The 26991-nt window shown below is 52.7% G+C and overlaps 3 protein-coding genes across 21 annotated transcripts in view; all 3 read right to left on the minus strand.

Annotated features, from left to right (window-relative positions):
• The window catches only part of GFPT1 (glutamine--fructose-6-phosphate transaminase 1), a 30290-nt gene extending 20520 nt beyond the window's left edge, over window positions 1-9770 (minus strand). For 5 of the 7 annotated variants that reach the window (XR_009489725.1, XM_059870327.1, XM_059870325.1 and 2 more), the window contains exons 1-3: window positions 2800-2977; window positions 2117-2224; window positions 767-892 (exon numbers count right to left, since the gene is read on the minus strand). Coding sequence is in view for 6 of the 7 variants with exons in the window: in XM_059870327.1 (XP_059726310.1) it covers window positions 767-892; window positions 2117-2224; window positions 2800-2962 (397 nt within the window). In the remaining variant the exon portion in view is untranslated. Of the gene's footprint in view, window positions 1-766; window positions 893-2116; window positions 2225-2799; window positions 2978-8974; window positions 9063-9640 lie in introns of those variants that run through there. The other 2 variants (XM_059870329.1, XM_059870330.1) reach the window with 2 other exon arrangements.
• Window positions 9771-10474: 704 nt separating this feature from the next.
• Window positions 10475-17501, minus strand: NFU1 (NFU1 iron-sulfur cluster scaffold). 4 transcript variants are annotated; one of them, XM_059870332.1, is made up of 8 exons: window positions 17432-17501; window positions 15722-15828; window positions 15308-15443; window positions 14708-14774; window positions 14116-14230; window positions 13857-13920; window positions 12074-12248; window positions 10475-11582 (listed from the first exon to the last, which is right to left on the minus strand). In XM_059870332.1, the coding sequence occupies exons 1-8, from the start codon at window positions 17476-17478 to the stop codon at window positions 11535-11537; spliced, it is 759 nt and encodes a 252-aa protein (XP_059726315.1). In that variant the 5' UTR covers window positions 17479-17501; the 3' UTR covers window positions 10475-11534. The 4 variants fall into 4 exon arrangements, with proteins under 4 accessions (XP_059726315.1, XP_059726316.1, XP_059726314.1 ...); XM_059870333.1 differs by lacking the exon at window positions 17432-17501 and adding an exon at window positions 16697-16737; XM_059870331.1 differs by lacking the exon at window positions 17432-17501 and adding an exon at window positions 16157-16627.
• Window positions 17502-18334: 833 nt separating this feature from the next.
• AAK1 (AP2 associated kinase 1) overlaps window positions 18335-26991 on the minus strand; it is a 58366-nt gene continuing 49709 nt past the window's right edge. For all 10 annotated transcript variants that reach the window (XM_059870680.1, XM_059870681.1, XM_059870682.1 and 7 more), the window contains one exon: window positions 18335-23414. In XM_059870680.1, the coding sequence (XP_059726663.1) occupies window positions 22333-23414 (1082 nt within the window). In that variant the 3' untranslated portion in view covers window positions 18335-22332. The remainder of the gene's footprint in view (window positions 23415-26991) is intronic.

The following is a 26991-nucleotide window of genomic DNA, read 5'->3' on the forward strand; positions in this document are numbered from 1 at the left end:
GACCCCAGGAGCCCCCCCAGCCCCCCAAGAGCAGGCAGTGACCCCAGGAGGAGCTGCAGCCCTGCCAGGAGCAGGCAGTGACCCCAGAACCCCCAGGCCAGCCCCAGGAGCAGGCAGTGACCCCAGGAGCAGCCCCCCAGCCCCACAAGAGCAGGCAGTGACCCCAGGAGGAGCTGCAGCCCTGCCAGGAGCAGGCAGTGACCCCAGGAGCAGCCCCCCAGCCCCCCCCGGACAGCCCCAGGAGCAGCCGCCCTCCCAGAGCAGCCCCCCAGCCCCCCCAGGAGCAGCCCCCAGAAGCAGCCCCCCCGGAGCAGCCCCCTTGGAGCAGCCCCCCCAGGAGCAGCCCCCCCAGGAGCAGCCCCCCCAGGGCAGTCCCAGGACCAGCCCCCCAGAGCAGCCCCCCAGCCCCCAGGAGCAGCCCCCCAGAGCAGACCCCCAGGAGTAGGCAGTGACCCCAGAAGGAGCAGCAGCCCCCCCAGGAGCAGCCCCCAGCCCCCAGGAGCAGCCCCCCGGAGCAGCCCCCAGGAGTAGGCAGTGACCCCAGGAGGAGCAGCAGCCCCCCCAGGAGCAGCCTCCCAGCCCCCCAGGAGGAGGAGCAGCAAACCCCCAGCCCCCCCAGGAGCAGCCCCCCAGCCCCCCGAGCAGCCCCCCAGCCCCCTCCGGAGCAGCCCCCCAGCCCCCCGGAGCAGCCCCCCCAGGAGCAGCCCCCCGCCCCCCAGGAGCAGCCCCCCAGCCCCAGGAGCAGCCCCCCCAGGGGCAGCCCCACCGTTGTTCCTGTCGGAGCGCTGCGGGTGGCTGTTGACAGGTTTGGGCTCGCCGTGCGTGGCCCAGCGCGTGTGGGCGATGCCCAGGTGCACGTCGAACTCGATGTCCAGGTCCATGTCCTGCTGCTCTGCAGCACAAAGTTCAGTCCTGAGGGGCTGCCCGCAGCCTGGGGGCCTCGGCAGGCCTCGGGGCATGCAGGATACACGGATACACCCTGTCCTCAGCCACGCTGACAGGGCCAGCACGCCCCACAGGACACGCAGTCGGGGCTGGAAAAGACCTTTGGGATGGTCCAAGGCCAGCCAAAACCTCGAGGGGTTTGAGGGCAGGCAACAGAAAACAGCCCTGCATTCCCCTCCCTGCCAAAACAAAACTCAGCCTCTAAGGGAGAACCCAAGCCTGGGCTGCTCCTTGCCATCCTGTCACCTCCATGGTGATCCAGGCACCCCTGACCCCTGAATCTCCAAAGCTACCATGAGCATCAATGTTTCTTTGGGAAAAATATTTCTTTGGGAAAATATATTTCTTTGGGAAAATAATATATTTCTTTGGGAAAATAATATATTTCTTTGGGAAAATAATATATTTCTTTGGGAAAAAATACTCCTCTTACTCCACAAGTGTTTCCACAATCTCTTTTAAACCGTGTATCCTGACATTTTCATCATTCTTTCTTTTCAAACCTCCCTTCAGGAACGCTCTGTCCATCCCCTGTTTCTGTACCTCACCCCACCTCACCTGGGCTTTCTGGCTCCTGGTTTACACTGACCCACCTCCCCCGGGACACTCAGCACTCTGTGCCTCAGGGGAACCCAAGAACGGGTTAAAAACTCCAATTTCACCAACACGGCAGCTTCTGCACGTGAAGCTGAGAAGAAAAGATCTCCCCACCCTCAGACAGCCTCTATTCCCCTCCCAACACCTTCTGCCTCTTTGCATGGAGCTCAGATTTAATGAATTAAGGTCTAAATAAAGGGGGCAGGAAGAGATTCCTACAGGGAACAGGGGGAGACTCCTCCAGATTTCTCCTTCTGCCCAAGCTCAAGGTCTTGATAATTATCTCCTGCTAATTCCTCTATCCCCAGGTCAAGGAGCTTTCTGGTTGTTTGTTTTGGAGTTTTTCCTGTCTGATTCCCGATGTATTTCAGGTCTATTTTACTTCAGTAGGCTGCAACTCATTTATCTTGGAAAAGCCAGGATTTCTCTGTAACTTCACACCAACAACCAGAGGATCAGCAGGCTCTTCACAGCTCACCCCTGAGCGTTTACACCTCTGGAAATTCCTGTTTGAGGCTAGAACAGGGGATATTCAACACAAAACAGAGGGGAAGGAGGAAAGGGAGACACTTACTGTGAACCTCTTCATCCAGAGCCTTCACTTTCCCCGTCTGCTTGATAATGTGGATTTTGCAAGCATTGGCCTCCCAGTCTTTGTCATTTCCTCCGTCCAGTCCCACACCTGAACCCCCCCGTGGGACATGGAGAAAGAGGGTCAAGTGCAGAAGTGATTACAGCATTTTCTGCCAACAAATTCTGCCCTTTGTGATTCCTCCTGAGCCCTTTCTCCAAGAGCTGGCCTGCCACATAGAGGCAAGAAACCCCTTAGATCAGAACTAAGATTAGATTAGAACTAAGCTTTCCCTTGAGCATCTTATCAGGATTTTTAAAGCCTTTGGGAAACAAACACACACCCAAACCCCAAACAAAAATACCCCAAAAACCCCAAACACAAGCATCAGGAATGCCTACAGAAATCTGTACACTGAAGTTAATCCAAACCTCCAACCACAGGCACATGCAGTGTGTGTTCAGCTTTCTGCAGCAGCAGCAGGTGGCAGAACCACTGCCATCAGCCCAGGAAAAGCCCCCAGCAGAGCCCAGAGTAAAAACCACTGCCATCAGCCCAGGAAAAGCCCCCAGCAGAGCCCAGAGTGAAAACCACTGCCATCAGCCCAGGAAAAGCCCCCCAGCAGAGCCCAGAGTAAAAACCACTGCCATCAGCCCAGGAAAAGCCCCCAGCAGAGCCCAGAGCACCTGCAGAGTCGTAGCCCCGGTACTCCAGGCGCTGCAGCCCCTTGATGAGGGTCTCCAGGATCTCCCTCCTCGTGCGGGGCACATGGTAGTTCAGGTAAGCAAAGATGCCTGTGTGGGGGAGAGGAGAATCAGTGCCACCAGAACCAGCCCAGCTGGGCACCATTCCCACCCAGCTCCTCTGCATGGGCACCACTCCCAGCCCAGGTGGGCACCATTCCCACCCCAACAGCCCAGCTGGGCACCAGTCCCACCCAGCTCCTCTGCATGGGCACCATTCCCAGCCCAGGTGGGCACCAGTCCCACCCAGCTCCTCTGCATGGGCACCATTCCCACCCCAGGTGGGCACCATTCCCACCCCAGCAGCTCAGGTGGGCACCAGTCCCACCCCTGGCACACCTCTGGAACTGGGAAAAGTGGGGAGGGAGCACTGGGACACCTCTGGAACTGGGAAAGGAGCACTGGGACACCTCTGGAACTGGGAAAGGAGCACTGGGACACCTCTGGAACAGAGAAAAGTAGGGAGGGAGCACTGGGACACCTCTGGAACTGGGAAAGGAGCACTGGGACACCTCTGGAACTGGGAAAGGAGCACTGGGACACCTCTGAACTGGGCAAGGAGCACTGGGACACCTCTGGAACAGGGCAAGGTGGAAAGGAGCACTGGGACACCTCTAGGACGAGCCAGGAGGGGAGAGAAGGGCTGCAGGGAAGGTGGGGGGGAAGCAGAGAACAGCAAACTGGGACAGGGGGATGGCAGGGATGAGGGGTGAGAGGGAATGGATTGGAAACAAGGATGAGAGGTGTGAGGGGTTGGACTGGGATCACAGCATGGCAGGGATAAAGGGTGCCAGGGAATGCTTCATGCCCATGGGATGCCAGGGATAAAGGGTGCCAGGGATAAAGGGTGCCAGGGAATGCTCCATGCCTATGGGATGCCAGGGATGCCAGGGAATGCTCCATGCCCATGGGATGCCAGGGATGCCAGGGAATGCTCCATGCCCATGGGATGCCAGGGATAAAGGGAATGCTCCATGCCCATGGGATGCCAGGGTGCCAGGGAATGCTCCATGCCCATGGGATGCCAGGGTGCCAGGGAATGCTCCATGCCCATGGGATTCCAGGGTGCCAGGGAATGCTCCATGCCCATGGGATGCCAGGGTGCCAGGGAATGCTCCATGCCCATGGGATGCCAGGGTGCCAGGGAATGCCCCACAAGCACAGGAGGGCTTCTGGCACAAGGACTGCAGCTTGTTCTGAACCAAAATGTGCCTCCCTCCACAGGGCTGGCTTTGGACACCTGTGTTAAATCTGAGCCCAAACCAGACAGTGACTTCAGACGTTGTTTTCTCTGCAGATTTCAGCAAGCTCAGTCACACCTGCACTAAAAAAAACCCAGCCAGCAGCCCAAACTCTGCTCCTTGTCCCAGATCCCAAATGCTGGCAGTGCACAGCACACGGGGCACAAAGTGGCAGTGGCCTCCCCACAGGGAGGGTGGCCCAGCTGGAGGAGAGGAAAGGCAGAAAAGCAGAGTGTTCATCCCTGCCTGCACTGCAAACAAACACTGAGCACCCATCCAGGAAGGAGCCAGCCTGGCACTGAAAACAGCTATTAATTACAGCACAGTTCTATCAATATCATTCATGAGGCCTGGGGAAAAAGAACTGAATCCAAGGCTAAGAATGCCACGAAAAAGCCCCAAACCTCCCAAAAAAACCAACCCAAGGAATTCAGTGCTTCTTGGAAAACACCCAAGGAAACCAGCAGAAACACAGATACAGCCTCAATGCTGTGGAATATGGACATGCTCCTCCAAAAACCAGACCCTGGGAGGTTCAGTTTTGATTCACTTCAGCTTTCAGATCCTGAGAGGAAAATAGTGAGAGTGATAATGGAGATGCCACTGGGAAAATCGAATTCTAAGAACTCATCTGTGAGCAACACATTTTACAAATGAGAAGGCAAGTAAGACTGGGATGTTTAAAATTCACCTTGGAGAAAACAGGAAAAAATGAAATAAAAATAGAATATGCATAAATGACGCACCATTAAAGTAAAAAGTGAGACCATAAGGCTCCTGTAAAAGAACACAAGTCTTCCTAAATGGATGACTTACTAACCTGCAGGCTAATATCCAAAAATTGAAGGCTTATCACCCATTTGTGATACTTATCACCACGAACTATGTGTAAATAAATTTCATTTATTGGAAATATTTACAAATGTGTTTAATGTTCCCCTTTCCAAACATCCTGTAATGATGTAATACTTCACAGCTGGGGAAAGTTGGAATCCCCCAGTAGAAAACAGCATTTTCTCTGTCTCTTAGCTACTGGATCATTCCCATCTGAGCAATCACACCTTGTAACCACTCCTAACTTTAAGTACAGCTCCCAAATGCACCTCCCAGTTTAGAAAAGGCCTTTGTCACACCCCAGAGCCACAGAGCCCTGCTCAAGCCTTGCTCTCCCCTCCCTGAGCTGACATTCAAATCAACCAAGGCATAAGAAGACACCAAGAGCACAGAGCTTTGCCAGGAGCCCTCCAGGAGCGACAACTTCTCCCTCAGAGTGACAGCTCTTTGAAATTACTCAGTTTGGGTGGAATTCCAAGGAGCTGTGCACCACCAGCCTGGATGCCAGGTGCTGAAGATGCACAAACTTGGAGCAGAACATTCCCCAGACCTGAGTTTTGGGTCCCCAGCAGACCCCAAAGAGGAGTTTTGCTTTCAGTTTTGCACATTCAGACACTTTTCCAGGCACTGCTTTCCACACCTGCCCCTGTGACACTGCAGAAGCAGCAAGAGGAAGCACTGCAGAGAACCAGGATCTCCAGTGACACTTAATCACTCTGAGCTGGCACTGCTGGAGGTGACACACACGTGACACAGAAACCCAGCCCTGGGAACTTCCTTCTCCTCCAGCTCTGCAAAGGTGAATCCCCAGCTGGCAGAGGAGAGGGAGCAGCAAGGTGTGCAGGAATCCCCAGCTGGCAGAGGAGAGGGAGCAGCAAGGTGTGCAGGAATCCCCAGCTGGCAGAAACACAGCTCCCCTGGCTGGAACACACTGACAAACTCAGGACTCGACCCCAGTGCAACTCAGAATTAGAGCAGCAGTGACACTTCACACACAATACAACATTTCAGCTGCTGACCCCACACAGGACTTTGCATGTGTGGACTGGGAGGAGCAGCTCAAAGCATGGCAGCTCCTCAGGCAGCTCTTGAACCACGCTGAGATCCACAGGAATAATTTCTCTCTGGTGAAATCCCTTGAACAATCATCTGGAATATAAAGCATCTCCTTTCTTGCAGGTTTGCCTTGAACACCCCACCTGGGGAACCACCAGAACAGTCATCTGCTGGTTCTGACACTCAGCTCTCTCACAGAGCTGATTTTTAACTCTCAGCACAAATCCTAGGCCTTTGGCTAAGTAAAGAATTCCCTATAAAGAGTTGGTCATTTTAACAGAATAACATTTCCAACAAATGGGCATTATTGATTTCTGTAGCTGACAGTCACAAAACTTCTTCTGAGAACTTTATTTTCCTCATGAACTTTTTGGGGGCTCAGTTTTTTTATTTCACATTCCCAGACAAATGAAATGCCTTTACCCCTTCCAGGCAAATGACTGAGATCCATGAGGGAATTGCCTCTTGCAATCCCTTCCCTACAAAAGCAGAAAAGCCTTCAGGCTGGGTTTACTTCCAAATTCCTTTTCCTATTACTGTTAACTCATTTCCATAGACCTTGTTATCCCTGGGGATTCCAAGGGATCCTTTATCCCAGAGCTGCTGCTCAGCCCTGCTGGAGGAGCTCCTGGAGTCCCAAAAGATCCCTTTTTCTGCCCAGTCTGAGGAGCACAAGGTCAGGCCAAGCTCCCTGTTATGTCTGGGAGCTGCACAGGGGAGAGCTGACACTCAATTCATCACCTCCAGGCTGGGGAAGAAGCAAAACCAGAAAAACATCCACCCAGTGGGGATCCACATTTGTCCACTGGACACTTCTCTCGCTGCCCACGCTCCCCCTCCAGCTAGAAAGGGCAGAGTAAACAAGCAGAGCAGCAATTGCAGGAGTCACTCTGGGCCACAGCTCCATGCTCCTCCTCAAGGCAGACACCAGGCACAGCCAGGGGGAACAGAAGAGGAAGGGCTGAATGTCCCCAGTGGTGTACATGCACCCCCAGAACTAGAAACTCGAGTTTTCCTACGCCCATTTTTATTTCAGGAATCACTAGTAAAGCCAGACCTGAACTCTGCCACCCCAGGCCCCAGCTCTGCCACCCCCTTTGCTCATCAAATCCAGCCAGAGCAGATGACAGGTTTACTGATTTACAGAGCAGCCCTGAAAAACCAGTTTCCTGAAGTGTCTCACAGAGGCCATCGAGGCACTCGGACCAAAGCACACCCAGCTCACACCTGGCCAGGCACTCAAACTGCAGGTGTGTAACACACAACCAAGGACAAACCTTGCTCTTCACTGTTAGAAACAAACCCCAGCACATCCAAACACTGTTCACAGCAGGTACCAAGGACCTGGAGGCTCCTTTCCTTTACCTGTCCAGCAGCACCGGCCCATCAGATTTTTAAGGTGACAAACCTGAACACCAGGCTGAAAACACTGGGTTGATAATTCCAGTCTGGAAGCTGGAATCCCTTCAGTGTCACAGACTGAGGCGTCTGAGAACTCAGGTAACAACAACACAATTGTCACATTTGTTTCTTTTAAAACTCATCTTGACCTTTGGGCATGAATTGGATCAAACTCTGAAGGCAGGTGGGCACCCGTGGCAGGATAAAGCCAGGTTTGCCCAGGTTTGTCCATCTCCAGCCTCAATTACATGACAGAAATGTTGTGTTTGAGGCGCTGCAGCTGCCACATCCTGGGAAATCAGACCCTGCTCCAGACAAACCAGCAGCCCTCTCACTCCAGGATACAAACCAGAGCAACCCTCAGCAACAGAGACAACAATCCCCGGGGCTTTTCTCACTCTTCCCGTAAAATGTTTCAATATCCAAGAAGAACTTCACTTGTATCAAAAAGGGAGGAAACACCTCAAATCCTGAGCACAGCTGAGGAACTGCCCTGTGCTTCACGGCATTAAAGACAAAGAGCAGAATGTAAATATTGCACATTTCAAAGGCTGGACCTCAAATACGGCAAGCCGGAGGCACCAAAACCACCCCTATTCTTGCAGCAAGCTATTTATAATAATAATTATCCTTTCTATTCTTAGCTTTGCTCCGCTTTGTACTTCCAACACGAATTAACACGGTGTTAAATGTGAGCTGAGGTATGAGTCTCTGATTCTCCACAGCTTGACAGCTTGAAGGCAACACCGGTTCCATCCCACAAAAACAATGAGAGAAATGGCAACTTGCACATTAAGTGTAAAACCCACAGTCTCACTGAGAGCATAATTTTGCACACAAAATTATAGGGGAAAAAAAGAAGGCAGTGTGGAAAGAAAATAGGAAAATCCAAGAGATTGCTGTTGCATACATTTCCATGGAAAAACAGGAAGACAACGGGATAGGAAAGGGATAAATGACAAATGACATTCCTGTGTGTGAGGGATGGGCTGGGTGGCTGCATTGCCATGGGAAGCGGAGTGGAAGGAGAGGAGAACCAGAACCAGGACCAGAGCCGGCCCTGGCCCGAGCTCCCCCCGGGCACAGCCGGGCCAGGCCGGACCCACGGCCCCTCCGTCCCACACCGGGCCAGCCCGGACCGACCTGCGGGGAACAAATTATCCGAGCAGCAACGCCTACAAACCCCAGCGGCACCGGGCGGGAGCGGTGCCCCCGAGCGCAGCAGAGCCGCGGCTGGCAGCGCCCCCGGAGCGCCCCTTCCCCCGGCCGGGCCGTGCCGTGCCGTGCCGGGCCGTGCCCGCCGGGATCCCCCCGGTGTGCCCGGGCCGGCCCCACCGGCACAGCGCCCGGCCCTTTGTCCGCCGCGCATCCCCGCGGCCCGCCGACAACCGGCCCTTTGAATCACCGGCACGGTGCGAGCCGCCCCCCGCTCTCGGGATAACGGGGCCGGGCCGCCTCTCGCCTCAGCCGGGCTGGCCGCGCCCTCCATCCCCACCCGGCCGCGGCCTCACAGCGCCCTGCGGGCGGCTCCTCCCGCCGGGCCGGGGTCGGGCCGGGCCCCGCCGTGCCCCCGGCCCGGTGCTCACCGCACATGGTGCGTCCCGGTCCGCAGCCGCGCTGTCTGTGCCGCCGGGGCCGCGCCCCTCGCGCCAGGCCCGGCGCAGGCCCCGGCCCGCCCCGCCCCGGCCGCGCCCGCCATTGGCCGCGCCGCCCGCCCGCCCCGGGACGTGGCAGCCGCTGCCGGGGCCGCGTCCGCCGCGGGGCCGGGCGGGCAGAGGGGGACGGGCGGCGGAAACACCCCCGGCACACGGGCATGGGCCCGCTCCCCGAGCGACCCGGTGATTCCCAGCCCCCTGACCCGGCCGGGGGGAGACCGTTCCCGGACCCTTCCCGGTAATTCCCAACGCCAGACCGGGGTACCCCCTTGCCCAGACCCTTCCCGGTATTTCGCAGCCCCGGACAGCGGAGGGGAGGTGTTTCCCCCGGTAATTCCCACTGACGCCAGGCAGGAGCAGCACCCACGGGATCACCCCCGGGCGCTCCGGCAGCACTCAGCGTCTGGAGATCGCCGGGTGACAACCGAGGCTGCTCCGGGCTAGGGCAGGGAACAAGCGGCCCCGTCAGGCTCCCCGAGCCCGTGACACGGGCTGCATCCTTCCCTAATCCTGCTCTACAACAGCACCCATTCACAGGCAAGAAAAAGAAACCATTAAGATGAATCTGCAAAGCAAACTGGGACAGGCGCAACTGACCAAGGCGTGACATCCGTGCAGCTGGAGAGCTCAGTGGTGCTGTCTGTCTGTCTGCAGCCACCCCCATCAAACCCTGCCTGGAAACTTATTAAAAGCCTAAGGCTACAAGAGAGAGCAATGCCTTAAGAGAAATGCCATTCATTCAACTTTATATTGCACTAAAATGTCAACAAAGAACTATTTCCTTAAAAAGCACAGAAAACAACCCGCAACGTCAGGACACATAAAAGAACCGTATTTTTAGCTTGCTGCCAGAACCTGGCTGGGCACAGAGCAGAGAGAAGGTCAGCGGATCTCAGGAACATGAGAAGCCTGCAGCCAGCCCACAGCCGCCTCCCGGGCTTTGTTCCACAGCGAGGACACACCGGGACCAGCGCGGCGGGGATGCGGCCCTGCAGGGCAGCGCTCTCAGCGCCCCAAACCCTCGGCACTGAGAGACTGACCCCACACCCCATTTCCAGCCGGCAGCCGAGCGCCCCGCTGCAGTGGGAGCCCATCTCCCAGGTGCGGGGAAGCGCTGAGCCCTGGGAAGGTGCGAGGGGCAGGAACGCACACCCTGCGGGCAGCGCTGCTCCCCTCCGAGCTCACCCTGCCCCGGGCTTCCCTTCCCTGCCCTGCAGCAGGGAATTCTGTCATCAGTACCACCGAGTACTTCACCAGAGACTCTAAGAAAACGTGGTAATTTCACACCGATTTCCAGATTCATACAACTGTGGGTTATTATTGAAACCTGAAGAAGTATCTAGCTAAAATATTAATTTTCACCAAGTAATAGGCAGTTTATGGTTACCACATGCTGACTTGGTGCTACAGAGGAGATTCTCCACCAGCTGAACTGATCCTGTTTAAGGACTTTATCAGTGGAATAATGACACTGGCAAGGCAGGAAAGAGGGGAACACAGCAGAGGCTCTCAAGCCAAAGGAGGAGCACAAACTCAGCTCCGTGGTGGCAGCACAGAGAAGGAACAGAATTCCTGGTCACACAGCCAGGCACCAGGAAGAAACCATCCCCACACACAAAGTAAACAGAGCTCCTTGCAAAGCCCCACGGATGTGTTCCAGCGTCAGAACAGCAAACACTTCTGTGCCACGCGTGCAGGACTGGAGGAGCCCCGCTCTGCCACGTACACGGCAAACAGGATGTGGCAGGAGCAAACACAAACACAGGCCCTCCTCCCCTGCACCTTCCTCCCGGTGCTGAGAAAGCTGCATTGCATGGTGGCTGAAGGATTTTACTGCTAAATGAGCTCATTAGTCTACTTGCTGAAGCTGATAAGGATCATTCTTTTCTAACATTTGCTTTAGAAGGTATGATTTTTATAACAAACCTTTTTTGTTTCTGTTGCTATGGTTTGCACAGTGGTAATGAGCAAGGAGGTAACTTTCCACAAAGCCATGGCAGTGTTACAGCCCCCAAAATGAACAGTTGATATTACAGGTTATCTTTCACACACAAAAATTTGATAGGAATCAGCAGCTTTTTAACAACACTTGATAAAATTAACATTCCTGAAGCTCCCATTTACAGAGTAAGGGCAGAGAGTCCTGTCAGTCCCACAAGTTGGGGGAATAAACATTTAATATTGCTATTGCACAAAAAAGCCAAGGAACTTCTGCCTTCTCTTTTTTTCAGTATTGAAGTTTCTGTATGAAAAAACAATAAACACATCACTGTTTTCTGAGCCCACCATTTCCTTCTCAAGACATAGCAGAAGAATCTTTTTGTAATCCAGGGCATTTAATAAATTAGTGGGTGAACTGCTTGAACTGATGGTGCATTATCAGAGTAGCTACAACTGTTTTTCTGACAAGGCAGATTTGGTAGTTCCTCAGCACAAAGATGGTTTACATACAGCAGGAGGTAAGTGTTTATTTGGCCACAGATGACGAAGCTCAGGTAGAATTTGCTTCTTTCTCCACGTCATCATCGTCGTCAACAACCTGAAATCAAACCCAGGAGTAGTTCAGATAAACAGGTTAAGCTCTCAGTCCTGCAGGATTTATTACATTAAATCCCTGCTGGGCCCAAGGAGAACAGCAGTTATTCCACACCACTGAACAACAACGGGCTCAGGAGGAAGGTAAGAAAAACTGGCAATCCAAAATGCCAGGAGGAAATGAGTTTTAATTATAGGAGCTGGTCAAGCTACCACAAAGGCCACAAAACAATGGCTCCAGAGATCAGCTATTTGATAAGAAAGCCAAAGAATCTGCATTTCAGGGGACAAAGCTCATTGCTTTTTATCACATCAAGCACCAAAGCACAAAGGTATCAGCGAGCGTGTCCAGCTCTGGGCTCTGCAGCTGACTTGGAAAACCTGTATCCACACAGCCCTGGGTCCCTAACTGCCAGCCTGCCCCCAGCCTGCTGGAAAGGGACAAAGAGCTCCTTTTCCACTGAAAGAAAACCCCAGTGATGTCTCCCAACCCACCTGCTCAACGCCTTCCACCTCAGGGATGTAGAACTGGAGCATGTTCTGTATCCCGCTCTTGAGGGTGATGATGGAGCTGGGGCAGCTGGTGCAGGAGCCCTGCAGCTTCAGCTGCACTATGCCATCCTCAAAGCCTTTGTAAATGACATCACCGCCGTCCTCCTGCACTGTGGGCCTGAGGGAACACAACACTGCACTTCAGGCTTGTGGGGCTGAAACAGGGATCCTTCCAGAACCCCTCAGGAAAGCAGTATCTAATATTTACAATAACTGGGAAGACAGAGGGGTTTAGTCACTATTTCTCTACAACCACCTGGTTCACATTTCCAACAAGCCCTGCTGTGCTGGACTATCCAAGCCAGAAACCTTTTCTGCAGGCACTGAGATGTTAGGCTAGAGTGAACACCCTGGGCAGAGCTCAGCCTGCCTTGCCTGGAGGCAATCTTTGCCTCAGGTGCTGCCAACAAACACCTCAGGGGCGTGTCCCCCAGGGTGCAGCACAGCTGTCACCTGTGATAAGGAGCCCTGCTTCCGGAAATAAAAATGCAGTTCTGCACAATTTATGCAGGACAGAAAATAGCCCCAACTATAAAAGGTTAATCCTGCTCGGGGGTGAAGGAACCAGCTCCTGATAAGCTCACCCCAGAGCCACGAGCATTTCTGCAGCCTGCTCTCCCTCTGCCAGCCACAAATGCCCAGAACTGTAGCTCTGTCCCCATAGCAACATTTTTCCAGACCAAGTTGAAACCATCAAGTTACTCTAACAGAAGCTCTTTATACTGATTTCCAAAATAACTCTCTGAGAGCTACAGTCCTCACAGAAAAATCTGTGAACCTGACACATTTATAAACTCACCACAGCAAATTATCTCCATTCCAGAAAGCCAAAGATCATGATTTAAAATTCCATTTTTCTTACTTGAATTAACTTTTTGACACACTACAGGACCTTTCAGATGTACATTCCCCCCATCCTGCACCTTCTGACAACTCCTCTGCATTTAATTTTGATCTGCTGGACAATAAATGCTCTATGTGTAGCCTGGCTGATGGATAATTTCTGAGAATACCCTGCTAGAAAATGAAGGAAGATACACCACTGCTGATATTCTCATCAACAGCTTCTTGGTGCACTGATGGGTACAGGGGGAGGAAATGAAAGAAATTAAAAGGTGGGAAAAACAGAATTTTAGGCAGAAATATAAAAGGGGCCTGGGAGATCAAGGACTGACACTAAACATGCAGGCAGCCAGCAGGAGCATGGGCATTTCTGTCACAGCTTTATACAACACTACTTGGCTTCTGGTTTCAGCACTTAGTGCAAATGTTTGGGAAAGATGTTCCAGCTTATTTCTGCTTTTCTTGCTTTTTCAGGAAAATTAACCAGCACCATGTGTCTGCTCTGAGATAAATTTGTAAATAACGTGATATCAGTTTAAATGCAGCTGCTTCTTAAAAAAAAAAAAAGTTTCTGGTTCCTGCAGTTTGTGAGCTGGGGAAGATGTCACCATCAGATACCTCAGGCACATCAGACATCTTCCCCTGCACCTCAAATGTCAAGTTGCTTTTGCTTTCAGCTCACTTTGGAAGGCAATTAATGAGCACCAAAATACTCTTCAGGCAAACAACACGATCCACAGCCACTCTTGAGACTTCATTAGCCACCACCAGCTTCTAAATTCAAGCTCTGCGAAAGCACCAATAAAATCACAGCAGAGTGCAAGGCCAAAACCTGCTGAGGGCCAGGATTTTCCAGGAGATCTTCCTTTGGAGTGTGAACTACCTGATTCTTGTATCCAGCAGCTCCTTAATCATCAGTACAACTTCATCATCTTCTTCTGAAGCAGCTTGGGAAAAGCAAAATGTGCAAGTCAGAACACTGAGAGAACTGCAGGCTGCAAAATCCTGCCTGTGGTCACCTTACAAGGGTTTAAATTTAAATTCTCCTGCATGCTTTTCTGAGGGGGAAGTGGAGGCTCTTCTGCATGTCACAAAAGCTGAACCCAAAGGCAGACTTGGCCTCCCCTGAAGATTTGATTTACCTGTGTCTGTCCTGGGTGCCTCATCAGTGACTACAGGTAAGCCAGAGGCAAAGAAATCCATTATGGTTGCATAAATATCAGGTTTCAGTAAGTTCCAGTCCAGGTCTTCACTCTCCTGTGAGAATCAGAAGAGGGGAAGGAAAAAGAATGAAGAAGAGTACCTGCCTGCTGCTGCTATGTTGCCCAGGGATTCTCACATTAAAAATGCCACCACAGACTCTCCCAGGTGATGCACAGACTGGACTTTATGTTCTCTCAAGCCCAGCTTTGCCACAGACATTTAGTCAGACTCAGACTGTGGCAGCCAAAGAAGGCTCTCCTTGTCTGCAAGCCAAGCAAGTGCTTTTAAAATATTAGCTAAGAAGGTGTGAAAGTCTCCAAAATACGTTACTATTTGACAGATATTTTTATCAACTCTTTCAGAGACTCAAGATTGTCAATTTACCAGTTTATCATTCCCTGAACTTATTTTGTTTTATATTAAAGGCACTTGTGGGCACTTCTCTGGAACTCCAGTGGGCCTGCCAGGATCTGCTCTGTGGCCACTCCCCACAGCCCATCTCTGAGCCCAGCTGAATCCCTGCTCTCTTACCTTGGTGATTGTGATGAAGTCTGGCCCAAAGAAAACACTTTTCACCCCTTCAATCCGGAATAACTGTCTGTCAGGGACACAAGGGGGGGAAAATGGGCAAAAACGTTTGTCCCAGATTTACAGACTGAGCTTTAGTTTTAACAATTAGCAATATGGTTAACCCAACAATTTAATCTACAGAGAAAAAAATTAAACTGCGGTGAACTTGGAGGTAAATACAGCATAAGGCTGTAAGAGTGTTTTTTGTAATTACAGGGGAAGAAAATATATTCTCTTGGAAGACTGGAAAACATCAAAAATGCAATGAATGAAACAATCAGAAATCTCACCACAAAAGTATGTGTAATGGAAAATGATAAAAGTGATTCCACAATACCCACTTGGAAGAATTTCTACACATGAAACAGTTGTACATGCACTGAGCATTTGTATTGCTAAATCAACTGGATTTTGAAAAGACTTAAACCATGGAATTATGGAAGTGCACCAAACCATCTGAAATAATCAAGTAATTCTCTTCCCTCCCTCTCCTCCAGGGAGTGTCTGTTAATTCTTTGGAAATTTTTATTCCAAACTCTATTTAAACGGGAATAATAATACCTTGCTAAAGGGGAGCAATAGGCTGCAGCTGGTGTGGAAAACTCCATAGTCCTCGACCCCAGCACTTCCCTTCCTGGAATAAACTTCAAGCTATTTGGATTTGGTGTGTCCTGGGTTTGAATAAACATGCCTCTCACTGCAAAGACAAAAACAAAGAAGAAAAGTAATATAAGCAAACCTAAGGAGCTTAAATGGAAGTCAAGTCCTGATTACTCAGCAAGCCCAGGGTGATCCCAGAGCATGGGAACACTGCTGAACACAGGCATGTCACCTCACAGGAGACAGCAGGATAAAAGGAACCTTGGCTTAGCTTCTTTTGCTAACTTTTGTTTACTAAAAAGCAAGCTTTCAGCATTACCACGGGACATAAGAACCCACAATGTGCTCCTCTGTTCATTTCTCACTGGTACTTACCTGCACGATGCCATGCTGCAGATGGAAGAGGTGGTTTCTTCTGAAGAAGCTGGTGGAAAGGCTGGCGAGTTGTCAGATGATGATCTTTTAACAGCATGTGACAGAACCTAGAGAAAAATACCTTTACTAACAATTTCCAAATTCCACATTGGCACTGTCCCAAAGAGAGAGCAGTACAGATGCTTTTAGCTGCTCCAGGACTCAGCAAGACACACCTGGGGTGGTGTGAAGGTAAAGGGGAGAGAGCAGCGGGGAAAAGAGAAAAAAACCATTAAAAAGGAAAAGCAAGACAGAGTGATGGAGTAACAGGCTGTGAATATCTGATTTCTGTGACTCAATGCACAGCCAACAGCATCAGGGTATTTCAAAGCAAAGTGAACATCAGGAAATGTCACACCACAGACTAATTATTACATACTAAGGATCAATTATTACCTAGTTCCTCTCCTCCTTATCAGCGACGTAAGAGGAAAACTGATAAACTCAGTAAATCCCATCCTCAATAAGAGGCTGGTTCTCTCTGGGGGTCATAAACCAGAACACAGGCACTGCACAGAGGCCCAGACACCTCAAACGAGGAACAGCAGAGAAGCTCTGTCTCATGAAATGAACATCCCTGCCGTGAGTGCAGGACACACCAACACAGAAAAGGTCTAAATTGCGTTATTTGCTTATTTTTGTGGGCTTGGGAGCAGGTAGAAACCACCACAGGATGTGCAAGGAAGGTGCCCTGGAAGCTCCCTTTAGCTAATGATGATTATATCCCATTTTATAACACGTTATATCTTCTGCTCAGCACAGAGCAGGTGTGCTCAGCGCTACAGGGTCCTCTAAATCCCCCCTCACTGCTTGATCTTGAGCCAGTTGTGGGGGAGAAATTTCTTCTTATTTCATGGTCCTGAACATACAGGAGGGGGAAAGGTGTAACAGCTCCTCATTGCCTGATCCTGTGCACACGTGGGGATGCAGAATTACCGCTCATTGCAGCATCCTGAGCACATGTGAGGGGAATTACACCCGGCTGCAGTGTCCTGAGCGTGTGGGGAATCACCCCTCGGTGCAGATCTTGAGCCAGATGTGAGGGGAATCACCCCTCGGTGCAGATCTTGAGCCAGATGTGAGGGGAATTATACCCGGCTGCAGATCTTGAGCCAGATGTGAGGGGAATTATACCCGGCTGCAGATCTTGAGCCAGATGTGAAGTGAATCACCCCTAGGAGCAGGATCCTGAGCCGGGTGTGAGAGGAATCACCCCTAGGAGCAGGATCATGAGCCGGGTGTGTGTAGAATCACCCTCGGAGCAGGATCCTGAGCCGGGTGTGTGTAGAATCACCCCTTGGAGGAGATCCTGAGCGGGTGTGAGGGGAATTTCCCCTCACGGTTCTCCCCGGGTGTACAGGGCTGAGCTCCCAGGAGCTGCGTGTCAGGGAGAACTACCAGCTCGCGGCTGGAAAGGGCTGAGAAGCAGAAACAGCCTCTCGCTGCCTGCCAGGAAGAAGCGTCACTCCCGTCCGCGGTGGAGAAAGGAAGGGGAAGAGCAAGGAGCACCCGGGGCGGCCCTGGAGGTCGCGGTGCCGCCAACTGCGACGCAGCCCCCTTTCAGTCGCGCGGGGAAGGGGCGGGAGGGGCCCCCTCTGGGAATAAGCCGAGCTCCCTCCCGGAAAAAGCCGTGCCGGGGCAGCGGGAGCCGCGGGCCCCGCGGTCACCTACCGCCCGCCCAGCCCGGCCGCCGCGCAGAGCCGCCGCGCCGCCGCCATCTTGGCGCTCCCCGGGGCCGCGCCCGCCGCCGCGCGGGCACCGCGGCGCCCCCTGGCGGCGGCGCCTGAGGGGGACACGGCCATGGCGGCGGCGGTCGGGACGGAACGGGCTCCGACCGGGGCTACCGGGGCCACCGAGCGCCGCTGCCCCCACGGCCAGGGCCGCCTCGGACCCTGTGCCCGAGTGCCACACCCACACGGCGGCTCAATCCCCTCGGATGGGGCCACGGCGACTCCAGCACTGCGCGGGGCAGCCTGTGCCAGGGCCGGGCAGCCCTTCCCAGGAAGGAATTTCCCCAGTTTCCAGGAAGGAATTTCCCCAGTTTCCACGAAGGAATTTTCCCGATTTCCAGGAAGGAATTTTCCCGATTTCCAGCCCGAACCTCCCCGGCCCAGCCTGAGGCGTTCCCTCTCCTGTCCCCTCCCCTGGCTGTCCCCTCCTGTCAGGAGCTGTGCAGAGCCACAGAACAGCACAAAATCTCTCTCAGTGGATATCTACGCCAAGAGAGAAATTAAATTAACAAGTGCAGCAAAGCCCAAATAATATTTTGCACTTAAGAGAGTCTTGGCAGCTGAATGAGACCAATAAAACACGTTTAAGCAGCACAGACCGAGGGCTGAGGGCTCTGTCCTGCCCTGCATGGGAAGGGCTCTCTCTGGAATATAAACTGGATATAAACTGAAATATCCTCTGCTTAAAGCAGCAAGATCAGTTTGACTTCACAGCTGCCAGATAAAACAGCCAAACCCAGTTCAGCACTCAGGAAGGAAGAACTCATTAAAACCCAGATTCCCTGTGTCCAGCAGAAATATTTTCCACGGGGAGGGGAGAAGGAAGGCACAATGGAGACGGTGCTTGTCATCAGATACAGTTTTAATAAAATGTACATAAGTTTACAAGTGGAACATTTCTTCATGATTACCAGGAACAGACGATCCCAAACGGAGTGCAAAATTTGAGCCCGGGGGTCTGCCAGGCATGGGGGGAGCAGAGGGGACTGGGGGACACGAGTCACCGTGTGTCACTGTGGGGACCACGGCCTGCCCCAGCTCCGGCTCCTCCTGGACACAAAGGAGTTTCTCCACCACTAGACTCGGTGTTTGGGATGCTCCACCTGCTGCATCCCACACCAGAGCGAGCCCCCTGCCCTCCCACCGCGTCCCTTTGGAGGCGAGGGATCAGGAGCGCTGATCAACCTTATCCCTCTGGCTCCAGAGGGAGACTTCTGGGGTGTGTGAGGGTATCTACCCACCTACAGCAGAAACTACAGGCTGGGGGTTATTTCTAGAAACGCTAATGCAGCTGATCAGGTTTCAGGAATGTCTTTCAGAGCTGGAGCAGGGTTTCAGTGTCACCATACTACTGTAAAAGTGCTTGGGGGTCTGCCAGTGTGCTCCAAGGCATTGATTTAACACTGTGAGGAAAGAAACAAAAACCCACAAAAGTTTAACTCCCCAACACAAGAGTCTTTGGTGGAAGCTGAGTTAAAGTAACCGATTAGCACTTTGGAGTGATTGAGCTCAGCAATCAAGCAGATCTCGCCCGGTTTTGCTGCTGTGTCACACGGGGTCGGGGTCGCGGCAGGACAGGGGACACGGGGACAGTCCCCCCCAGCAGTCACGGCAGTGAGCACAGAGCCACCTGCCTGTTTTACTCACGCAGGAACTCTGATTAATCACTTTGAACAGACTTTAGTGCATTCAGTGGGTGAGAACCAGGAGCCAGTCCCTCTCCCAGCAGGAATCCGGGATTGTCACAGGGAGGTGATAACCAGACGACCCAGGGCAGTGAACACCTTTTACTACAGCATCACAAAAGATGTGAAACCAGTGGTTCTTTTCAGAAAACTGATTCCAAACACCCCATTGAGTCTGTATAAGTCTCACTTCATTAAGATCACTGATTGTGTGGCAAATAATTAGCATGATTCTTCCACATTCATTAAAACAGTAAGCTTCAGATGGTATGGAAATTAAATTTCCACTTACAACTCATCACGCTGAGGCTGCAGCAGTGGTGGTGCAGGATTAGGAGGAACACAAGCTGGAAATGAGAAGGGTATTAGAGTAACAGCATTGAAATGGAGTTCTCTGGCCATAACCAGAAGTCCCATTACCTTATGAGTCACATGCAGAGACACAAACGAGCTGCCTCCACCCCCAGAAGAGATTTAAAACCGTTTAAGCCCTGGATGTGTCTGGCAGGACCATGAGCTCTGGGGCACAGCTAGCCTGCTCTTCGTGTAAAGTGCCTGAAGGACAGAGAAGCTGCCAAAATGCCAACTGGAAATTGAGCCTGCCCTGGGCCAAGCGGGGCTGGAGAGGAGCCTGCACAGCCCAGGGCTCCTTCCCTTTCCCCCAGCAGGAAGGGACAGGCTGATGTTCCTCCAGCATCAGCTCTGTGGCACCTGCACGCGGCGCTGACAGAAGCTGCACTGAATTATTCAGAAGCAATTTTTCAAGTAAAAATGAAGAGAAGGAAGGAGAAGCTCCAGCGAGCAGAGGTAACACCTTGAACCCCCGTGGCTCACACAGGAGCAAAGCATCTCCCTGTGGCACGGGTTCATCCCACAGCACCAAGGCCTGGCCTCCCTTCCAGCAGCTTCTGAGCAGATTCCAGAGCTCAGGGGCAGCTCCTGGCTCAGGGTGCCTGTGACACAGGCTGCTGCCCGGGCCCTCACACTCACTGTCCTTGAATTCACAGTTTGCTGTCACAGTTGTTCTCTGTGTCTCTCACTGACTCTATCCAGCAACAACCCACTTGGGGGAACACATATTTAAAACTAAAACCACCTTTCGGGTGTGTATTTAAACAGAAAACTAAACAACAAAACATAATAACAGCATCAGCTTTGCTGAAGAAACATCTCAAGGGAAACCCAGGAACTTCTCTACAGTAATTTTGTTCTCAGGAGATGGTGATGGAGGGCAGAGAGCCCCACAACCACCACTATGCACCAATATTTATGAACTCCGAGCTCAGCCACGCAGGGCAGGAGGGTCCCGGCTCCAGGAGCCCCCCGGCCTGGGCTCGGCTGGTCTCTGCTCACCAGCAACTCGTGGGAGCCAATCCCTCCCTGCATCCCAGTGCTCTCCCTCCCACCCCAAGGCTCCAGCACCTCAGGCCAGGCTTTTCCCTCTCCCTTCCAGGCAACCCCCACATCCAGCACAACACTCGGCTCGTCTCCTGCAGCTGGAGGGATTTGGGGGGAACTGAATTAAGGGAAAAGGAACACAGAGCAGTTGGGGTTTCTTTGCAAGCCACTGCTCCCCCGGGTGAGGCCCGATGAGTTTAACATCCCAGCAGAGTGGGAGAAGCACTCCAGTCCCTCTTGTTAAAACCAAAAAGGGGGAGTGTAGGGATGGGGTGTACCCCCACAAAAGACTGCCAGAAGCCTTATATATATATGTGTTAAATTTTGAATTGTGTTCAGAATGACCTAATCCCAGTCCAATGCCCTTTCAGTGGATTGCACACTCACCTAGAAAAAGCTCACAGCAGGAAATGAATGCACTGGGTGTTTGACCAGCACTGAAGCCCACCACACCCATCAGCACATAGGTTAGGAGATCTCAGAGTGGGGGAAATGTGAAATTGGTGAACCAAAACCACTGCAGTCATCAAGTCCTTTGACTTGCTGATTTGGTCTTACAGAAGTGGCAATGTGTGTGACGTAGTGAGAGCTACCATCTAAGGAAATACTGTATCTTGTAGAAGGGTACAAAAAGAGTTTGCCTTTCCTGATAAATGCCTCAGTTTCTCTGCCAGGCTGAGCCCATGCCTCAGTCATCACAGTCCTGCTCTTGGGAACAGGATAGAAAACAACCCTTCAGAAGGAGAGCAAATGGATTTGGTTTAGGTTCATCCTTAACCAAGAGGAAAGCAATAGGCAGACTTGACTCTGAGCAGAGCTCTCTGCCAGTATAAACCAGTCTAAGGGCGCTGTGGCCTCTGCTGAGTCACACCACATGAGGTACATCAGGACAGTTGTGGAGCTGTTTACATCACAAATGTCCCCATAAGGTCTACTTTTAATACTGTAAATACACATTTCTCCTTCACCATAAGCAGATTTCAAGGTCCTACACTTTGGCATAGACCAGACAGGAAATACAAGTGTAAAAGTGAAAGCTCTGCCTGATTGTTTGCACGACCCTTTGATTTTCCAGCAACAGTAACAGCCTGATTGCTTCACTGGCTTCACAACACCTTCCCTGCCTCCAGCCCCAGGGCAGCAGCACTGCCTCGTGTTCCCATCCTGGGCGAGCAAAGCTGTGCTGCTGCCCTGGCTCTGCTCCACCAGCACTGCCCAGACTGGCACCAGACATCCCAGCACGGCTCTGGCTCTGTGGGCACAGCACCCACCTGCACACCCAGAGCCATGGCTGCCACTGCTGCCGGGCAGCAGGAATATCTCTGAGAGCAAAAGTCACAATAACCCTTTAACCTGTGAAATCATGTCCTTTCCAGAGCATTAGCAAGTCCTGCTTGACTCGCTCTGTAATTAATAAACCTTTTAATTCATCTTGTAGTGCATTTCTCCACCCAGGACCAGAAAATATGGAATACTGTTGGTTTGAGAAAAGCATCTAAAAAAAAGAAATAAATGGAGAGAAGACAGTGAGAGGAGGAAGGTGAGAAGCAACTGGAAAGGATACGAGGATCCTGAGAGCCAGGCATTCGGACAAACATAACTTAAATGGTTCAACTATATATCACTGCAAATAGAGTTCTGACCAAAAATAATAATTACTTTATATATATATATGTATATATTGCTATGTCATTCAGTTCAGCTAAGAGGTCTGAGGTCCTCACGAGGTGCTCCTGCAGGCAGCACAGCCCCCAGCACGTTAAGGCTTCTGCTTGGCTGCTTTGGAAGGGAAGGGCGCCGAGGCGAAGGGATCCGCGCCGGGCAGCTCCGTAGTCCTGGCAGACAGCGGGGCAAGAGGGACAGAGCCCGCTATGGCCTGCCTGTTGGTCTGAGACACCACTTTGTAAGCAGCTATGGGCTGGGCCTCCAGCCCCAGCCCGTCCTCGGGGCCGTAGTGCCGGGAATACTTGGACAGGGACTGCGGACGGAAGGGCTTGCTGGCCACGGAGCCCAGCGCGTCGCCCTGCTCCGGCAGCGCTGCCTTGGCAGGGCTGCTCTCCTGGGCCTCCACGGCTCTCACGGAGCAGGGGTGGACGTTGCCTGGCTGAGCAAAGCCAGCAGAAGGGTGTGGAGCTCTCACCGAGGCCACGGAGCCGTGTGCTGCGGGGTCCAGGCCCGGGAACATCGGCTGAGCTCGGCCATCGCCCCCTTGGCTCAGGAAAACGGGCGCTGAGAACGGCTCCTTGTGGGAAGTCAGCTCTTCCACGCTTCTCTTCTTGGTGAAAGGGGCTCTCAGAAACACATCTGCTTCCTCTGGGTGCCGCGGAGCTGCGGTGCCCTTACAGATAAAAGGAGCTTTGGTAAAGACATCCACTTCATCGGGGACCTTCCTGGAGCTTCGGAAAGGAGCTGTGGCAAAGACATCGGGTTCGTTAAAAACCTCCCCGCGGTGCGACTGGAAGGCCGGGAACAGCGGCTCCCCTGCCCTGGCCTGGGGCTGGGGATCCTCTTTGGAGGCCTCGTGCCTGGGCACAGGCTGCAGGAACCCTGGGCACAACCTGCACGTCTCCTCCTCCTCTTCCGAATCCATCAGTAAAGGCCTGGAGCCGCTGCAGTCCAGGATATCTCCCTCGTGGTCTGTCCCCTCTCCTTCGCTGCTGTAGAAGGAGCTGTTGCTTGAAGGACCATCTCTGGCCAGGTACTCCGACTCTGAGTTGTGCTGCACTTTCACCTCCAGCACCTCGGGCTGACCCTTGTACAAGGTGAGTCCATCAGTGCCAGCATCTCCTTTACAGAGCTCGAGAGCCACGGCTGGGAACCGGCCCGGATCCCTCTGCAGACCTGCAAACACAAGAGAGGGGAGTCACTGAACCAGCTCAGCAGTCACAGCAAAGTGCATTGCACAGGAATGTCACGCTGCTCAGATGGAAACCACCACCATGCATGGAAAATGGGCAGGAGAGGGAGGGCAAATCAATGAGAAAACAATGCCAGGGAAGTGTTGGCAACACGAGTACCACTGCTGAGAGGATGGGAGATGTCTGACACACGCATGGGCACACACAGCACCCTCAGCACCATCCCACCAGGCTTCTCTCCCACCCACCCCTGACAAGAGCCACCAGCACAGTGTTCCCTTCCCAGTGCTGCTGCCTGAGGGAAGCTCCAGCAGACAGACAAGTTCTGTCCTTCCAGCCTGCACTGCTGCTCTCCAAGCACATCTATTGCTTGGCCTGGGCTCTCTTCCTGTGGGCCAGCCCACAGATATGTGGAATTGCTTGTGGGGATGCCCCAAAACCTGCTAAAATAACAGGCCCATTTCAAAGCCTGAAGGTCAGCTTACAGCTTTTAGAGAACCCTAAGTAGCAGTTATTTTAGTAGCAGCTATTCTTTTAAACCACTGCCGGACAAATGGTTTTTAAACACTCCATAGCATGACTTCAAATCAAGGATCAGAGCTCCAATGACCTGGCTTGTTTCTGCATTGGCATGACAAGGCAGTGCAGGGAGAGGCTGTCCTGCCCTTCTCCAGCTTCAAGAGCCACCAGGAGCCCGGGTTTGCCTTAGGACTCACACAGACAAAACAGAAGATCTCTTACCTTCACAGAACTACTGGCAGCTTTAGAAGTGTCATTGGACTCGTTAGCAAGAGGATAGGAGAAAATCACATGAAAACTAAACCAGCAGGAATTGCAGGAAAAACGAGGAGGGTGAGGAGGCTGGTTGGTACCCAGGGTCAGCAAGGCACCGACCAACACACCCTGCAGTGCCAGAACCTCACGCAGGGAAAACTGCCCGGGTTAATGGTTCATGTTTACACACCTGTCACAGCCCTCGGGCACCACAGACACAAAACATCCCCTGCTCCATCACTGCTCACAAGTAAAGACACAGACCCGTTCATGAGGCATCAGAACCAGCATTTATTGGGAACTCTTCACCTGGGTACAGCACACTGCTAAGTAACGACAGCGCAGGGATGAGCACATTGGACCAGTCACTCCCCAGAAATCCCCTCTCTCCTGCAGCCCCTGCTCTCCACACTGGTTTTCCCTCAGGGGCCACTCTGGGATGCCAGGAGCAGCACAGCTCCCAGGAGGCTGCAGGTCCCACCCTGGCCAGGGGTCGCTGGGACATCCTGAGACACAGGCTGAGCCAGAGCAGGACCAGCTGCCACGCCAGGGAAACGCCTCTGGATCCACCCTGATCCAGGGGAAAAGGCATTCAGCACGGAGAGCAGGGCCAGCAAGGCCCACTCTGCACAACAACAGCACAGCTGGCTGGAACCTTCTTTTAACTTGTGCCCAACAAGCCACAACATTTGGGACAGGGGAAGAGAGGGAGGACAGCATCTAAACCCATCTGCCTGGCAGCACACAGCTCTGAATGTGGGGACACTGCACAAGAAGCAGAATGCCCTGTTCTGGGAAAAATTCCTTTTTCTGATGTTCTCTCTGCCCACTCACGTGAGAAGGGCACCAAATGCTCAGCAGCAGTTTTCTCCTGCACACCAGTGTATGTAATATTTAATTTCAGGGTCAGGTATACACACTAAAGAAGATTCCAAACTATACTCAGGCTCTTTTTAAGAGGGAGAACCTTTAAAACCCTCTGATCACTCAGTACCCCAGCAACACACTCTGCAGGTATTCAGAGAGCAACCTGAAAGAGCTTTACCCCAGGTGACAGCCCTGGCACCCAGAGTTTCCCCAGCTTCCAAGGAAAACAGTGCCCTGAAGTGGCAGAGCACTGAAATTACCAAGAGGAAAACTAGAAAAGATTTACTCCCTGTTAACAAGAGGCAGAGCAGTCACCACAATGGTGAGGATCTCACTTCTGGAGCACAGCCCAAAAAAAGGTCGGGGGAGACAGAGAAACTCCTGGAGTCTAAAGCTCCCCTTCCACCAGGAAACACTCCTGATTTCATCAAGGCAGGACTCAACATCCAGGAGCAGGCAGCTAAAGATCAGCACAGCTACCAGTGTGCAGAGTTACTGGTTTGGAATTTTAAAGGGGTCAAAGCCTTGTCACTCCTCCCTCCTTGCACTCTGCAGGTTTTCCTTGTGCTCCCATTCCCAGAACTGTTCAGGTTTCTAGAAGCAATGCCATGGAACAACAATCCTACCCCACCCAGCACTGCCAGCAGGGAGGAACAGCACAGCCCAGAGGTCAGTGACACCTGTGGCACTGCACAATTGCAGGATCAAGTGTTCCTGCTCAAAGCCACTCACAGTGGGAGACCTGGAGGCAGATCCAGAGCCTTCAGTTCCAGAGGATGAGGAATTTAACGCTGCACTTCTGGCACACCTGCACCAGGCAGGAGCTTAGCACACCAACCCACACCCCACGTGCCAGCAGCTCATGAACTGAGCCCTGCACACCAGGAGCAGCCTCATTCTGGGAGATTAATGTCCCCAGAACAGGAATGTCCCCAGAACAAACCCAACCCAACAACAGAGCTGCCCCCAGAAGAAGCCCAGCCAGCCCCTCCTGGCTCCCCAGGGCCAGCACAGAGAGTGAATTTTTAAACAAGGTGGTTTGGCACAGCCTTTAGGCCAAAGAGCACCATTTCTGCTCCTTTACAAGAAGCTCCCTCTAAAAATGATTTTGCTCCACACAGATTGGCTCAGGCTGCCCTGGCCTGTGATGGGTGGGCTGGAGGAGGACGCAGATCTGCCACAAAGCCAGGACTCTCCCACCCACTGCCCCAAAACACTGCACAGCACCTGAAGCCCTGGCCAGGGAGGTCCCAAGGGATCCTGAGAAGACTTGGACAGTTCAAAGCCAGGGAGCTGCAGCTCCTGTTTTGAGACAGAAGCTCCCACCACAGTGGATGGTGTCAGAAAGGAGGAGGCTGACTGAACTCATCTGGGTGAAGGTGAACAGGAGGTTTCCAAAGGCAGGGGCCCTTCCCAGCCTGAGCCCCTCAGGGTAAGCAAGAACCAGCACCAAAACTCCAACCCTTCCTTTGAACCTCTGCCACCCAAACCAGAGCTTGCTCCTGCACCCAAAGCACGGCCCTGAGGTGAAGGGAAGCTGCTCCAGGTGCTGTGGTTGTGTTTGACCCTGCCAGGAGATCCACCAGAACAGTCACTGCCAGCTCCAGCCCTGAGGGCACTGCCAGGGGCAGAGCAGAGCAGCCCTGCTGGGGTGGCACTGAACACCTGCTGAGCCCAGAGCCCTCCCGAGGGGCCAGGACACCTCCCCTGGCTCCCTCAAAGCCACAGCACTGATTGTCAGCCCCCCAGGGGACACCAAACGTGTCCCATGGGACACAGGGGGAAGCTCTCACACAAATGCTCCGTTCTGAGCAGCAGCAGCACCAACCCAGAGCACTGGGACACTCACAGTCCACGGAGAGTTTACAATGAATCCCCATCCCCACTCAGCTCTCCATTCCACTCACTCTGCAAGCACG

Source organism: Haemorhous mexicanus, chromosome 30 (genome assembly GCF_027477595.1).
Source record: "Haemorhous mexicanus isolate bHaeMex1 chromosome 30, bHaeMex1.pri, whole genome shotgun sequence".
Taxonomy (NCBI): Eukaryota; Metazoa; Chordata; class Aves; order Passeriformes; family Fringillidae; genus Haemorhous; species Haemorhous mexicanus.